The 16,961-nt window shown below is 36.0% G+C and overlaps 1 protein-coding gene across 4 annotated transcripts in view; it reads right to left on the reverse strand.

The window, feature by feature from the left end:
* Positions 1–1,397: 1,397 nt before the first annotated feature.
* Positions 1,398–16,961, reverse strand: part of OCIAD1 (OCIA domain containing 1) — a 29,797-nt gene continuing 14,233 nt past the window's right edge. For 2 of the 4 annotated variants that reach the window (XM_008017434.3, XM_008017435.3), the window contains exons 5-9: positions 14,138–14,185; positions 12,956–13,091; positions 11,052–11,218; positions 5,692–5,844; positions 1,398–1,929 (exon numbers count right to left, since the gene is read on the reverse strand). In XM_008017434.3, coding sequence (XP_008015625.1) covers positions 1,892–1,929; positions 5,692–5,844; positions 11,052–11,218; positions 12,956–13,091; positions 14,138–14,185 — 542 coding nt within the window. In that variant the 3' untranslated portion in view covers positions 1,398–1,891. Of the gene's footprint in view, positions 1,930–5,691; positions 5,845–11,006; positions 11,219–12,955; positions 13,092–14,137; positions 14,186–16,961 lie in introns of all 4 variants that reach the window. The other 2 variants (XM_038008532.2, XM_008017439.3) reach the window with 2 other exon arrangements.

Consider the following 16,961-nt stretch of genomic DNA (forward strand, 5'->3'; position numbering starts at 1 on the left):
GGAATTCAGTAAAGTTGTAGGATATTAAATCAACATACAAAAATCAGTATCATTTCTATGTCCTGATAGAGAACAATCTGAAAAAGAAATCAAGAAAGTAATCCCACTTACAAGAGCTACAAAGAGAACAAAATACCTAAGAATTAACCAAAGACGTGAAAGACGGTCAGGCTTGGTGGCTCATGTCTGTAATCCCAGCACATGGCCACATTAGGCTGGCTAGACTTCAGAATTGCAAGCCAAGCCTTTCCTTTTCACTTTTTGAACAGGAATCTCCAGAGTAGTGATGTTATGCCTAACAGGTGAACAAAGCAGATAACTTCTTAAGTTCAGGCCTTCAGATTGAGAGAAACGGTATTCATGACGCTTTTATTTATGAAGCTTTACCCAAGGAGCCTCATCCATACCTTACCCCGATTAGATGATCAGCTCCTAGACTTTGAGCTGTTGTAATGGCATAGGAAATGGAGGTCCTCGGGAGAGGGATGTAAATTACAGCAGCCAAATGATAGACTGAAAGATGGCTGTGGTATCTTCCATCCCACGTGTTCTTTCTAAAATGTGACTAGGTGGGGGTCTATTGGTCCAGGTTCCTAATGTCCACTATAAAGTAGTGTAGTATTTACATATAACCTATGTACATCCTCCTGTATACTTGAAGTCATTTATAGATTACTTGTAATAATGCTATGTAAATAGTTATTACAATGTATTGTTTGGAAATAACAAGAGTTCAGTACAGACACAACCACCCATTTCTCTCCCTCAAATATTTTCAATCTGCAGATATGGAACCCACAGATACAAAGGGTCATTGTATACCAATTTTTTTTTCTTTTTAACGTCTTAGTCTCTGTTATGTATACCAAATTTTTATTGTTTTAGAATTTACAAATTCTTTAAAAATGACAACTTGCTTTTTTAAGGCAGTTCCTTATTACTCAATTTATCTACATAAATCATATTCATTATATTTTTACTTTTTTTAGACACAGGGTCTCACTCAGTTGCACAGGCTGGAGTGCAGTGGTGTGATCACAGCTCACTGCAACCTAGAACCACTGAGTTCAACTGATCCTCCTAACTCAGTCTCTCAAGTAACTAGGAATACAGGCACACGACACCATCGCCAGCTAATTTTTATTTTTTTGTAAAGATGGGGTCTCACTTTGTTGCCCAGGTTGGTCTCAAACTCCTGGACTCAAGCAATCCTCCCACTTCAGCCTCCCAAAGTGCTGGGATTACAGGCATCAACCACTGCCCACTGCCTCCAGCCATATATTATTAAATATTATAGATGACTTTATTTCCTTTACCTACATGATTATAACTAGCTTAAAAATAAATCAATAAATTACAAACAATAAAACCATAAAATCAAGGAAGATGAGGGCTGCTGCATGTTCCTTTACATTTTATTTGACATAAACATTAAGATAATACAGCAAATACCGGAGAAAAAAAGCTTTTTAATAATTTCTTAATGTAAAGCTTCACACTTAAAAATTATGCTTGCTCCCCCCACCCACCCCAATTCAACATGCAGATATCATTTATTTTCATATATGCTCATTCTAGAGCATTGTAATCTCTTGCTGGTTTTATGAGAGCGTCTTTGCCCTTGCAACAATTTCACAAACTGTATACAGTCATGGTATAATACCATCATTCAAATGAATCCCCAAGGTAAGGACATTTACACAATATTAACACTAAAAATCTGCGTTTTTTTTTTTTAACACGCCAGAGAAGTCAAACCACAAAAACCCAGGATCTTGTTTTAAATGTGTTTATGAAGACTGCTGCTAATCTCAAAGCATGCAGGTAATCATGACCACCTAGATGAAGCTGGATGTTGAAACTCCTTCAGTAGGTCCAATGATGTAATTTTTCACTCATCCCAAGTATCTCCATATTTGTTTACTTTGACTAGGAAAAAAGCACAAATAATTGATGATTCCAAGCAATAACAAGTAAAAGATTATTTCAAGTTTGTTGCTATGATGAAAAGTTATGTTTCTCTCTCATTTGAATAAAAGCACATGAGAGTCAAATTATAATTACAAAAAGGGAATGGCCAGACTTTTGTCAACTTGGGGTTGGACAAATGCATTGTATCTAGAATTTTACATAAATAGTTAGTCCTCATAACAAACTTCTAAACACAATTCTCATTTTAATGGTGAGAAAACAGATTAGTAACTTGCCCAAGGTACAAGCCCTAACAAGAACTGAGATTTGAGTACAGGTCTGTTTAGATCCAAAGCCTGGGTACTTTTACATCTTTACTGTACTACCTAAGTAAGTGTGGCACATATTAAGTCATATAAAAAAAAAAATTAGTGGGAAATAATAAAACAAACATTTGAATTTTCGTTTTTCACAAAAAATACAGCAGTAGAAATGGTCAAGTGTTCAAGTTGTAATTAATTCAATCTTCTCTCTTAGGGCTGTAAATACTACTATAAGAAGAAAATACTACTACATTTCACAGGCACTCTACATTTTACATTTTGAAACATGCTCCACTGTCTATTCTACTCCTTTACTTTTTTGCTCCTCTTCAACACAGCCTCTGTCTATGAGTAATCATAACAATATAAAGCAGCAGTTATCACAGTGTGGACTCTTTTCAGGGAATACATGAAGTCAAAATTATTTCATTATTATATTGACATTATATATCCTTATCCTTCACATTTTGCCTTTTCCCCTTGCTCTCATTCCCTCATGAGTATGTGTTACACGGTTTTCTAGAAGCTACAGGATGTGTGGTGACATTGCTCTGGCAGTTAATAGAATACGTGCTTGAATTTTTAAAATTTCTGAGACTTAATTTCTAATTAGATAAATATCAACCACATAAGCTAAAGGTGAAAACTTTAAGTGACACTTTCTGACCCTGTGAATCTACCCTGTACTAATTTCAATGATATTTTAGAAAATCGCTGAAACTATTTCATAACAAGTCTTTTCTTTATATTATATAAAGCACACAAAAAACCTTTTACCAAAAAAAAAAAAAAAACATTTCACATTCTTGTGTCATGTAACAGAACTTGAAGACTTCAGTCAAAAATCACAAATGTCAAAATCCAGCAAATACTAAAGGTCTACAAAATTTCCTTTCTTAACCTCTATTACTATAGAAGCCTAAACCAAAATACTCAATTTCTGATACAGTGTAAGGTACTATGCTATGCAGACAATAATAGAAAAGATTACAAAAATAAGAGAAATATTACTTTCTGCCCTCACAGAGCTTACAATCTAAATCCTCAAATTAATTAGCAGAACAAAGTACTAACGAGTCTTTACTTATTACAGAGCAATGGCCACTAGATGCATAGTTTATGCTAAATGTTGTTTGATGACAAACATTCAAAAGTATGGTAGATCCCTAATTTATTTCAAAGGTAGATTTTTTTACATTAATAATATGATGCAGATATTATCTACCATTGTTATAAAAACAGAACTCCAAATGAAGCAACCACTAATGATTAAAAATAAAATTAGCTCTAAAAAATGACCACAACAACAAATATGAAGGACTTCCATGTATTTTTGCATTATCTGTGGCATATGACCTTCAAGAAGGTACCAAAGACCTATTCTTTCCATTTTTAAAGTAGTAAATAGCCGGGCGCGGTGGCTCAAACCTGTAATCCCAGCACTTTGGGAGGCCAAGACGGGCGGATCACAAGGTCGGGAGATCGAAACCATCCTGGCTAACAGGGTGAAACCCCGTCTCTACTAAAAAATACAAAAAAACTAGCTGGGCGAGGTGGCGGGCGCCTGTAGTCCCAGCTACTCCGGAGGCTGAGGCAGGAGAATGGCGTAAACCCAGGAGGCAGAGCTTGCAGTGAGCTGAGATCCAGCCACTGCACTCCAGCCTGCGCGACAGAGCCAGACTCCGTCTCAAAAAAAAAAAAAAAAAAAGTAGTAAATAGAAAACCTTGAAACAATGACACATACTCTGAAATTCCTTAAGAGAAAATCATAAAATCCTATACTGAAATAGCTACAAAACCCTATTCAAATGCCCTCTTCCTTTAGAGGTAAACTTGTATCAAAAAATTTACTTTGGCTGATGTATAGCTATTTCAAAGAGACTTAAAAGAAATCAGCATTTAAAAATTCACAATTATTTTTCAAAAGTAGTTTTTTTTGCTTTTTTCCTCTTTAAGAAATGCCTTAGAAGCTGGTGTATATGGTATATAACTCTTTCAATTTCACAAATGTACAAGAAAGGTCAGGCACAGTGGCTCCCACCTATAATCTCAGCATCCTGGAAGGTCAAGGTGAAAGGACTGCTTGAGCCCAGGAGTTTGAGACCAGCCTGGGCAACATAGGGAAAAACCCACTGTACCAAAAAAAAATTTTAACAGCCAGGGATGGTGGCATACACCTGTAGTCCCAGCTACTCGGGAAGCTGAGGTAGGAGAACTGCTTGAACCCAGGAGGTCAATGCTGCAGTAAGCCATGATTACAACACTGCACTCCAGCCTGGGTGACAGAATAAAACCATCTCAAAAAGAAAAAACAAACAAACAAAAAAAACACAGAACAAAAAAATAAACAAGAGAAAAACCCAAACGTACAAAGAAAATCAATCTCATTACTCAATCATTCTGTGGTTAGGCCACAAGTGGTATTACAGCACAATGCCAACCTCAGGTCACTACAGTAACTTATGTGATAGGTGTATCATTAGGAAAATAAGACTATCAGATCTCCAAGGAGATTTTTTATAAGAGAAAAACAGTCAAATGAGTATATAATCTCTACCCTGTGTTACAAAACTAATCTTGCTGTCTTAAGTCTTACTATTTGGAGTTCATTATTTTCTTTTTTTTTTTTTTGGACACAGAGCCTCTCTCCATCATCCAGGTTGGAGCGCAGTGGCATGCTGTCAGTCACTGCAACCTCTGCCTCCTGGGTTCATGCAGTTCTCCTGCCTCAGCCTCCCGAGCAGCTAGGATTACAGGCATGCACCACCATACCTTTTTTTGTATTTTTATTTTTTTATTTTTTTATTTTTAGTAGAGACAGCGTTTCAACCATGCTAGCCATGCTGATCTCCAATTCCTGGCCTCAAGTGATACACCCAACTTGGCCTCCCAAAGTGCTAGGATTTCAGTCATGAGACACTGTGCCTGGCCTTGACTTCAGTATTTTCTAACACAAAATGGCCTTTGGAACACCTTAAAAATGGAAGAACTGGCCGGGTGCAGTGGCTCACGCCTGTAATCCCAGCATTTTGAGAGGTTGAGGCAGGTGGATCATGAGGTCAAAAGATCGAGACCATCCTGGCCAACATGGTGAAAACCCGTCTCTACTAAAAATACAAAAAATTAGCTGGGCGTGGTGGCAGGCGCCTGTAGTCCCAGCTATTTGGGAGGCTGAGGCAGGAGGATTATTTGAACCCAGGAGGCAGAGGATACAGTGAGCCAAGATTGTGCCACTGCACTCCAGTCTGGCAACAGAGCAAGAGCAAGACTCCGTCTCAAAAAAAAAAAAAAGAGGAAGAACAGATAACTGTAAAGTACTATTTTAAAAATATTTTACTTTAGTTAACTTCTTGAAGAGTTAAATCACATATTAATTAATTTTTTATAGTACTGTTTTAAAGTAATGTTTTAGTTTCCAATCCTAAACAGTAAAGTGATTCAGACTAAACTATCATACCTTCTTTTTTTGGCACTCTTTCATGCATAGGCCTGACTGAGGGGTCAGTCTTTTGTGTTAAAGATACTTCATATGACTCTCTGTTCTTATTCCTTAATTCCTCATATGTAATATTTTTTCTTTTAGGACTTTCTTCAAGGTTGGGATCAGGTCCTAAAACAACAAACAGTTAATAAATGGTAATAAAAGGATTTGTATAACTCTAAAGCAACTAAATTTTACAAATGCTCCTTACCTACGATCAAAATAGTATAAAGAATCAAATTATTACCATCATTTCACAGGTACTATACTTTCACCAAGATAATTATCAAACTGAAATCTACTTCCGCCTATATTTTTAAGCTTTTATTTCTAAAAATTAAAATGGACATCAAAGATTTTAAAAACTAAATCACAGCCAGAAGAAAAATAGGTATCATAATATATAACCGTACAATTTAAACTCATTAAAATACCAGTATTTTAAACTGGAGTTAGTCATACTGTATATAGAATTAAAAGAGAAAGATATTCTACTAGTGACAACTGAGTAACACTTGACATAGTACAGATTTTACTCAATATATAAATAGTCCTATAACCACAGACTCTATGAAAACAACTCCAGCTAATTTCAAAAATCATTTATTTTACCATTTTATGAAATTTAAACAAAAATACTTGAAAACAGGCCAGGCACAATGGCTCACACCTATAATCCCAGCACTTTGTGAGGCTGAGGCGGGCGGGTCACCTGAGATCAGGAGTTCGAGACCAGCCTGGCCAACGAAAAAACCCCATCTCTACTAAAAACACAAAATTAGTTGGGTGTCGTGGCACACGCCTGTAATCCTAGACTAAGGAGGGTGAGGCAGTAGAACCACTTGAACCAGAGACGAGGAGGTTGCAGTGAGCCGAGATCGCGCCATTGCACTCCAGCCTGGGCAACAAGAGCAAAAATCTGTCTCCAAAAAAAAAAAAAAAAAAAAAGTTGAAAATAATTACTTGAAAAGTATAAAACATAGCCTTTAATCAGAATATGTATTGTTTTCATTCTGGTCTAAAAGATGCAACGTTAATGCAGAAGAAAGTATCAACTGTTATTTTGGCCTGGGAACTAACATTTATTCTTTATTTCTCCCAGAGAGTCAAAATGTGAATATTACATATTATCATAGAGTCAAATGTAAATATAATGCAGTGGTTCCTCCTAATATTGGTTAACAGGATCAAATAGTGAACACAGTTTGTAAAGTTTATAAACAGCAACAAAGGCTACATGAACATTAAAAAAAAAAAGCTGCTAACATTCAGTGAACAACTATTTAACTTACAAAGTCTTACATACCACATACCACACCAAAAGTACTATTTTTCAAAGATGTTTTCAATGAGACATATAAATTGGGCATATAATTTTAATATTAATTTTTTAAAAAATAATTTTTGTGATACTTATTTAGAACTCAAAGGTAAGACTCCAGTGAATAATTAGAATTTTCTAAGCAACATAACTATACGTTAAATAATGTTTTCAACCATAAACTTTCTTTTTTTTCTTTTAAAGACAGAGTCTCACTCTGTTGCCTAGGCTGGAGCGCAGTGGCGCGATCTTGACTCACCAAAACCTCCGCCTGCTAGGTTCCAGTGATTCTTCTGCCTGAGCCTCCTGAGTAGCTGGGATTACAGGCATGTGCCACTATGCCCAGCTAATTTTGTATTTTTAGTAGAGACGGGGTTTCGCCATATTGGTCAGGCTGGTCTTGAACTCTGACCTCAGGGGATCCACCTGCCTCAGCCTCCCAAAGTGCTGGGATTACAGGCATGAGCCACTGCACTCAGCCATTTTCAACCATAAACTTTTATTCTGCTAAATAAATACATACTGTACTGATATAAAGCAAAGAGGATGATTTAAATTTCTCCTAATTAGTTCTTATATTATTATATGATGGTTCAAAACTAAATTTTTCTTACTAAAAAAAGAATGTAAAGAAAAATATTGCAACCTTATATTGGGATTAAAACACTTCGCATTTCATTAGTAATAAGTAATTACTGAACTCATTTCCCTTCACCATATATGTTATATTAAAAATTCTGAAGGAAATCGTGGGTACTTCAGGAACCTTGGGTTCTTAACCCCACTCTGCTGACAATTAGGAAATGTCCTTGGGCAAATCACTAAGCTTCTTTGAATCCTGGTTTTCTCAATTGTTTAATATGGTAGTTTGAGTAGATGATCTCTGAAGTTCCTTCCAGGTCTAATACTTTTTCTTATAAAAAATATTTTACTGTTATAAAATTCTGGAACAAATAATGAAAATATAAATCAGACAGAAGAAGACAGAAGAGAATTTTCCACATTGTAGAGAGAACATGATTTACTATTTTGAGAAGGTTATAAAGAACTGGAAGGACTAAAAAATGAAAAATGTAAAGTAGCACTGATTTAAATGTAACTGTAATAAACTCTAAGTCTCCTAACAGCAACGAAGGAGTGCTTGCTATTTTAAAAGATTAATAACTCTCTGAATTCCTGGAAAAAAAAAAAAAGCAGAACTAAAGTAGGACTTAAACCAAAGATGCCATGGTAAGGGAGGACAGCATCTGGGACAAAGCAAAAGCAGGCCACTGCTGGCCCATGTGGAGAGCAGTAAAAAAGTAGCCACTTTGATTTTCTCTAGAAAAGTGGGTCAGAAGACAGAGCAGTGGATGGATGGATGGCTGCTGTGGAAGGCATAAAATAATATTAAGACATGGCCTTGCTAAGTAGTCTGTGGGTAGATACCAAAGGGCTTTTTGTTTGTTGGCTTTTGTATGGAAAAGAAACTATATAACAGAATTTCCTAATGCAAATGGTGGGAAGGATGCAAGTCATTACAAGGAGTTAGTGCATGTCTAGAATACAGTAGTGCCCCCTTATCTGTGGTTTTGCTTTCCAGGGTTTCAGTTACCTGCAGTCAACCATAGTCTGAAAATATTAAATGGAACATTCCAGAAATAAAAAATTCATAAGTTTTAAATTACACCCTGTTCTGAGTAGTGTGACAAAATCTTGTGAGGTTCCACTCTGGTCCATCCAGGACTTGAATCATCCCTTTGTCCAGCATATCCACACTGTCTACACTACATTGCCTATTAGTAACTTGGTAGCCATCTAGATAAAAAAAACATAGAACATAAAGGATTTGGTAATATCTGAGGTTTCAGGCATCCTGAGGGGTCTTCGAACTTATCCCCCATGGATAAGGGGGGACTATTGTACAAGAATAATGGATTTGAACTTCAGACTGGTTAAATGAGACACAGTGAGGAACAAGGACAGCTGCCTTTGGAGATAAGATAGTGACTTTAGCCATTCTCTCCTAATCTGCCCATTCCCTTCCTTCCTTTTCTGACTAATTTGATGCCTTTGCTTCCAACCATTAAAGAAAAAAACAAAAAATCAGAGTTGAGGATTAAGAAGCTCTCAGTAACTTTCATCCAAACTCTTTAATCATCTGAACTTTCATTCTTTCCTGTCTCTTCCTTAATACAAGGGTAATACTCACCCCTTTGCCCCGACTTTTGCTCTGAAGTAGTGCTGTCCAACATAACTTTCTGCAATGATGAAAATGTTCTATATTGGCACTAACATGGTAGCCACTAGCACATACGACTGTTGAGCAAGTGAAATGCTACCAGAGCAATTGAGAAATTGAACTTTAAATTTCATTTATTTTTAATTAATTTAAATAGCCACATATGGCTAGTGGCTACTCTATATTCTGACCTACCTAGAACCCCTTCTGCATTCTCTAGAACCTTCTCTGACCTATAATCAACTTCTCCCTTTCCACTGTATACCCTCCCCTCCCTTTAACTTCTTTCCCTCTAATCTTTTAAAATTTAAAGAGTATACTCTACAAAGGTCCATAATCCCTTATCCAAACCTTGGGGTCCGATATGTTTCACAATTCAGTTTGAGATTTTAGAAAAATACTATAGTAAATACCCCTTATATTACTTAATATCCATCCATTCAGAGGTTTAGGACAGAAATGAGTAAGCAAACACATTAATGGAAAAATCTTATCTGGCAAAGTAAATAAAGTCTACATTTATATAACTTATGTGAATTTAGGTCAGGGTATTCTGCTAAATGAATTCAGGTCAGATTGTATTATCAGTTTAATTATTAAAAAACAAAAACAGGCTGGGTGTGGTGGCTCACACCTGTAATCCCAGTACTTTGGGAGGCCAAGGTGGGTGGATCACGAGGTCGGGAGACCAAGACCATCCTGGCTAACACGGTGAAACCCCGTCTCTACTAAAAATAAAAAAATTAGCCGAGCATGGTGGCAGGCACCTGTAGTCCCAGCTACTCAGGAAGCAGAGGCAGGAGAATGGCATGAAGCCGGGGGACGAAGGCTGCAGTGAGCCAAGATCGCACCACTGCAGCCCAGACTGGGCGACAGGGCAAGACTCTGTCTCAAAGAAAAAAAAAAAGAAAACTTGGCTTAAACCTTTTTGAATTTCAAGATTTTAGATAAAGAATTATAGACCTGTATTTCCTGTTTCTAATTCCTCATCTTACACTACAGACTAGACTGAAGGAAAGAAACTAATGTTTTTTGAGTCTATTATTTGCCAGGCATTGCCTCTGATTATTTCATTTAATTCCAACAGTTCATTAAGAGAGGTTATTATCATCTCCATTCAACTGATCAAGAAACTGAAAGGATTATAAAGTAGTTATAATAATATTACTATATTATTATAATGTAGTAGTAATTTTACAAGGTCACATAGCTAGCAAATGTCAATCATGATTCAAATCCAAACCTTAATCCAAAATTGATGTTGTTGCACTTATATGTGTGATCTTCAAAGCTAGTATTTACAAACTTCACAAAACATTTTCACATGGATTTTCTCACTTGACAACAGTTCTTTCTTATATTATAGAAAGTTGAAAGCCTTTAAAACCCAGCCTATCAAATGTAACCTTTTTAAATCGTTCCTGGAGCCTCTACTTCCTGGACATGATTTATCATTTCTTCTTCACTATTCCACTAAGCTTGCCTTAGTATTTTCAATTTGGGACATACTAGTAATTTATCCTTGTATTTCTGTATCTTCTAACAGACTGAGTTTTTCAGGCACAAGAACCAAGCGTTATTCATCTTCTTCCACAACTAGCAGAGTCCTCAACATCTACTGGTCCTCAAGAAAAGTTGAATGAATGAAGAAACAAATGAACAAACATGCTGAGGTTAGGTTGATGATTGATGGTAGAACACACAGGTGATATCCAGCAGAAAAGGTCATCAAATAAAGTTTATACATACGTTGGACCATAAAATGTTGAAATTCATTTCAAGAGAAGTTTCTACCTTGGACAATATGATCAGTAATACCAGTGGGCGCAGATTCATTCATAGAAGAACTGAATGGAATTGGCTCATAATGAGGAAGCATTTCTATGTTGTCTGCTGCTGAGGATGTCACAAATGATTGACCACTCACATTTGAGTCATATTTTGACTTCTGGTAATAGTGCCTGTAAATGAAAATCATATTAAGAAATGAGTCATTGCCTATATCTTAAAGAAGTGTTAAAATAACTTCTTTCATATATCTTATTTCCATAACTATATATACATATAAATTTTTTTTTTTTTTTTGAGACAGGGTCTCACTCTGTCACCCAGGCTACAGTGCAGTGGTGCAGTCTTGGCTTATTGCAATCTCCACTTCCTAGGCTCAAGTGATCCTCCTACCTCAGCTTCCCAAGTAGGAGGGACTATAGGCATGCGTCACTACTTGGTCGTTTGTAGAGATGAGGTCTCACTATATTGCCCTGGCTGGTCTCAAACTCCTGGGCTCAAGCAACCCTCCTGCCTCAACTTCCCAAAGTGCTGGGATTACTGGCATGAGCCACGCATCTGGCCTCGAAATAACTTTTAACACAGTTATTTATAAACAGTAAAATGAGGTCTGGTCTTTCTGCCAACAAAACACTTTTAAAAAGTCCTGACCCACTTATACATCTTAAAAGCGGTCACTGTTAATATAGAAAAATAGGAAATGCATACTCAACTTTCTAACTATTAGCCTTTCAAGATAATTTTAATATGTTTGAAAGTTCTTGGAAAGAAAAAGCACTTTAAATCAGGTCTAATTTCAATAACCATGTTCATTTCCCATGTCAATTGAGAAGGTAATGTCACAGCTAAGAATCTATATAAACACTAATTTGCTAAAGCAGATACAAGTAATTCTCTCTCATGGGGATTACATTGCCTGCCTATCTGTTTAAGAAGCACTAAAATGAAAAGTTGAAATCTGTTAAGAGATGGATGGGATTGATAAGATTTGGGAATTCAAAATAAAAGTCCAAACTATAGTAACCAAAGGTCTGCCAAATTGAATCAAGATAAAATCCTTTATTCTAGAACATGTACTCCCAGTAGGATACAACTCTATATTTAAAACAATGAAGGCCAGATGCAGTGGCTCACTACGCCTGTAATCCCAGCACTTTGGGAGGTCAAGTGGGGCAGATTGCTTGAGCGCAGGAGTTTGAGATCAGCCTGGGAAAAACAGTAAAACCCTGTCTCTATAAAAAATACAAAAAATTAGCTAGGCGTGGTGGTGTATGCCTGTGGTCTCAGCTACTCCAGAGGCTGAGGGAGGAGGATCACTTGAGCCCAGGAGGCAGAGGTCACAGTGAGCCAAGATCATGCCACTGTACTCCCAGCCTGGGAGCCAGAGTGAAACTGTCTCAAAACCAAACAAAACAAAAATGAAGAACCAGGCACAGTGGCTCAAACCTTTAATCTCAACAATTTGGGAAGCCGAAGCAGGAGGATCAGTTGAGCCCAGTAGTTCAAGACCAGCCTGGGCAACATAGTGAGACCCCCATCTTTATAAAAAAAATTTTTTTTAATTAGCTGGGTGCAGGGGCTCACGCCTGTAGTCCTAGCTACTCCAGGAGCTTGAGGCAGCAGGGCCTTGTGAACCCAGGAGTTCGAGGCTGCAGTGAGCTAGGATAATGCCATTGTACTCCAGCCTGTGCAACAGAAGGAGGCCTTATCATTCATTCATTCATTCATTCATAAATAAATAAATGGTGGCATGTCTTGCTCCAATTTTTGAAACAAACTACTTTTAGCCTACAGCAAATGGCAAGTATCCAGTGGTCCTTCAGGCAATGTTTTTGGGCCGTGAGTTATAACAACATCTAGTTGTTTCTTAAAAATTAAAAATCTTAAGTAAAGATCAGAATCTGGCCTACCCAGGTGGTGAAGATCGTCGTCCTTGTCCTGATCGTAAAGCTTCTCCAAGGGGGGAATTTTCAAGGTTCTTGAATTTCTCTTGGCAAGTTTTCACATAAGAAAGTTTTCCAGCAAAGTATCCCATGATACAAGCAACTTATTTGTAAAATCAAACAAAAAGTGTAACTGAATGTGCCTTTCAGACAAAAGTATTTTCTAAAAGAAAAGTTGAGTGTGATTCTAAATATGTCTTTGGTTTAGAAAGACTGAGATTTCCTGAAATAATGGTAGAGGAAACCAAAACTAAATCAGATCAGAGTTCATAGACAGAGTCTATGGATATAATTCAGTTTCCAAAAAAAAGTGTGCCAAAATAAAAGTTGCTATAAATAAATTGAATACGGTATACTAATTACTTTGTCGAATATATAGGAAAGATTTAGTAAAGGTATAATGAGAAGAGGAATGGATAAGAAATAAAAGCATCCAAACATTTATTTATTTCTAGTTCTAAATAAACAGAACTAGATCACAAGGATTTAGGCCATTATTTTCCTATAAAACAGAAAATCATATGCACAGCCATTTTCACAAGATTGTTTTAAAATAAAATTAGGTGCAACAAATCCCTTAAAGTAATAAATTACTAACCATAACCTAAACGTGGCAATTACTGTATCACATGAGTTTCCAATACAAAAGAAAGGCTAACCTGAAAGACTCATGAAAAGCCTCAGGTACTTCTTTTGAAGAGCAATGTAGCTTCTTTTTCTATTAACTTTATTGCAATGTGTAAATAAGTTATGCTTATTTACATATTAAAATGTAAATTAGAGAGATTTCTTTTAAAAATTAAGCTTAATTTTAAATATACTTTGATTAATCAGAATATGTGCACAACTTTCTTTCCCCATAGACAGACCAAAAATTTATTTTCAAATACTTTATCCTTACAAAATAAATTTAAATTAATAGCTCTATTACATTATAAAGACACAAAAAATGCCTATTTCAACTAATGATTTTTTATGCTAACAATAAAATATCCAAGTAATCCACTTAATGAAATGCTTTAACAAACTGATTTATCACAGCACATAACCACATAACTAATATGAGTAAGACATGATAAAACATTTGATAAAAATAATTTTATTTAAGTTTTAAAAAGCTATGAAAACTACAATGTTGTTTATACTTACATATAAGTTTAGGGATGGAACCATATTTGGGATGACTTGAAAGTATTCCTAAAGAAAAGAGTTAAGTATTTCTTAGTAACATTGTTAGAGAAAGAAAAATCAGTAAAGGCTATCTTTAAATATAATCTTACAACATTAGCTTCTTCCATGACCCTAGAGAATCCTAGACTGTTTAATAGGGAAAACCAAATGAATTCAGTATCAACAGAAATATGACAAAAATCCAAAAGACTCTACAAAGTATTAGAACAGGTAAATTTAGAAAGATCACTTGATATAAGGTCAATAGACCAAATATTTATATGCGTGTGTGTGTGTGTATGAAAAACCATTTATAACAACAACAAACCAAAAAAACAAACATTTTTTACAAGACAGAATTAATTATAGCACCAAAAAAAACACTCAAAGCCTAGGAACAAATCTAATGAAAGATATGAAAGATCTCTACACTGAAAGTTATAAAACTTACTGAGAATTGAAAGACTCAATATTCTAAAGATGGCAATTCTCCATAACTTCACCTACAAATACAATGCAATTCCAATTAAAATCAAAGTTTCACAAAAATTGAAGAGTTTATTCTAAGAGTCATGTGGAACACAAAGGGCCAAGGGAACACTGAAGAATCGTATTATAGAACTGACTACCACCAGATAGCAATATCTACATGATAAAGCTGTAGTAATTAAGACAGTCTGGTATTAAGTACAAGAACAGGTAAACTGACCAAAACCAAGAGTCCAGAAACAGATCCACACCTGCACACTTGATTTAGGACAAAGACAACACTGCAGCATAGTTTTTTCAAATACAGTGCTGGGTCAATTAATATCCATTAACAGGGGAAAATGTACCTTGATCCTACATCGAACAATAATCCAGATAGCTTAAAAATTTAAATATGAAAGATTTTTTTAAAAAATTTTACAGAAGAAAGCATGAGACCATCTTTGTGTCCTTGGAGTAGACAAAGATCTTAAAGAGTCAACAAAAAGCACTCATTAGAAAGAAGAAACCTGATAAACTGGACTCTATTCACTGAAAACTACAGTTAAACACAGTGGGGAAAAAATAATCACCATATCTATATCTGAGAAAAGACTCAGTTCCAAAATATACAGAGGAGTCTCACAAAACCAACAGGAAAAAAGACAATACAATGGAAAAATGGTTAAGAGACTTAAACAGATACTTCACAAAAAAAGATATGCTGAAATGAAGTATAAACAAATGAAAAGGTCTTCAACTTAATTGGTCACAGGGAACTACAAATTCAAGCCACAATGCAATCAATATTTGTGTTCATTTACCACAACGGCTAAAACATAAAAGACATAAAAATAGCTAGTGTAGGTGAGAATGTAGGAGTATAAATTGGTCTACAGTTTGGTAATATCTACTAAAGCTAAATAAATATATACAAAAGCTATGACCCAGCAAAATGTCTATCAAAAGGCACCATATTCTAGGCAGAACTAATTGTAACAGTGAAAACTGAAAACTACCGATTATCAATGTTCAGTTCAGACAGATAAACTGGTGTATTCACACAGAGGAAAACTATATGGCAACTACATGCAACAACGTGGTTAAGTGCAATGATGTGCTGGTTTACTATAAAAAGCTCTAATTTTAATGTTTGTCAGTTTCCATGGTGTAAAGCTACCAATTCTTTTTTTTTTTTCAGATGAGTCTCGCTCTCTCGCCAGGCTGGAGTGCAGTGGCGCCATCTCAGCTCACAGGAACCTCCGCCTCCTGGGTTCAAGCAATTCTCCTGCCTCAGTCTCCCAAGTAGCTGGGACTACAGGCACGCGCCACCATTCCAGCTGATTTTTTGTATTTTTAGTAGAGACAGGGTTTCACCATGTTGGCCAGGATGGTCTCAATCACCTGCCCTCATGATCCGCCTGCCTTGGCCTCCCAAAGTGCTGGGATTACAGGCATAAGCCACTGTACCTGGCCAACTACCAACACTTTAAAAATCGGCTTGCCGAAGTTCCTGAAAATTTAACAACCAATTCTCAGGAGCCAGTACAAACCAGTTCCAGCACACTACTGGATAAATCTCACTATGCTGAAAGAACTTACATAAAAGAATACTTCAGTGTGTGATTTCATGTAATTAAAGTACAAAAAGACAACTAATCTGTGCCTTTAGCCTCAGTTTCTTCATTTATACCACTGGGATGATAACAGGAAAAGGAAGATGGTAAGAATATATCTCTATTTTTACATTAAAAAGTTGTTCCTTCATACTGTCACCATATAGACCACTTCCAACATAAAGGCACTAAATACTGGATATTAACAGGAAACAAGATACACTCTTTACTCTCATGGAATTTACAATCTAGAGAGAGAGTTAAGACAAAGAGAATAGTGTCACGGTTGCTATCCATCCCCTCAAATATTTGAGTACTATGTGCACTATGTATGCCCTCTGTCAGGTGCTAGAAATAGCTTATTTTCCTAAGGAGAAGTAGCAAGAATGGAAGCAAACAGATTTGTTGAAGGTTAATGCAATACTCTTTGTGACATATGGTTGTGTTAATTATAGTGGCAGTACAGATGAAGGTAGATAGTTAATAAAGACATTTAAGAGCTAAAAGACATTAATTGGACAAGGCAGATAAGGGATAGATGTGAAGGATAATGTCCCAGTCTCCTGGGTAGTACTAATGCCACTCAGTCATGAAGGGAAAGGAGGAATTGGTTTTGTGGAAAATGATGAGTTCCATCTGAGGAGCCTATAGAAGGGTCATCCATATTATATATTATATCCAGAATATAATAATACCAACATTTCCAAAACAAGTAGACA

This window comes from Chlorocebus sabaeus, chromosome 27 (genome assembly GCF_047675955.1).
Source record: "Chlorocebus sabaeus isolate Y175 chromosome 27, mChlSab1.0.hap1, whole genome shotgun sequence".
NCBI lineage: Eukaryota > Metazoa > Chordata > Mammalia > Primates > Cercopithecidae > Chlorocebus > Chlorocebus sabaeus.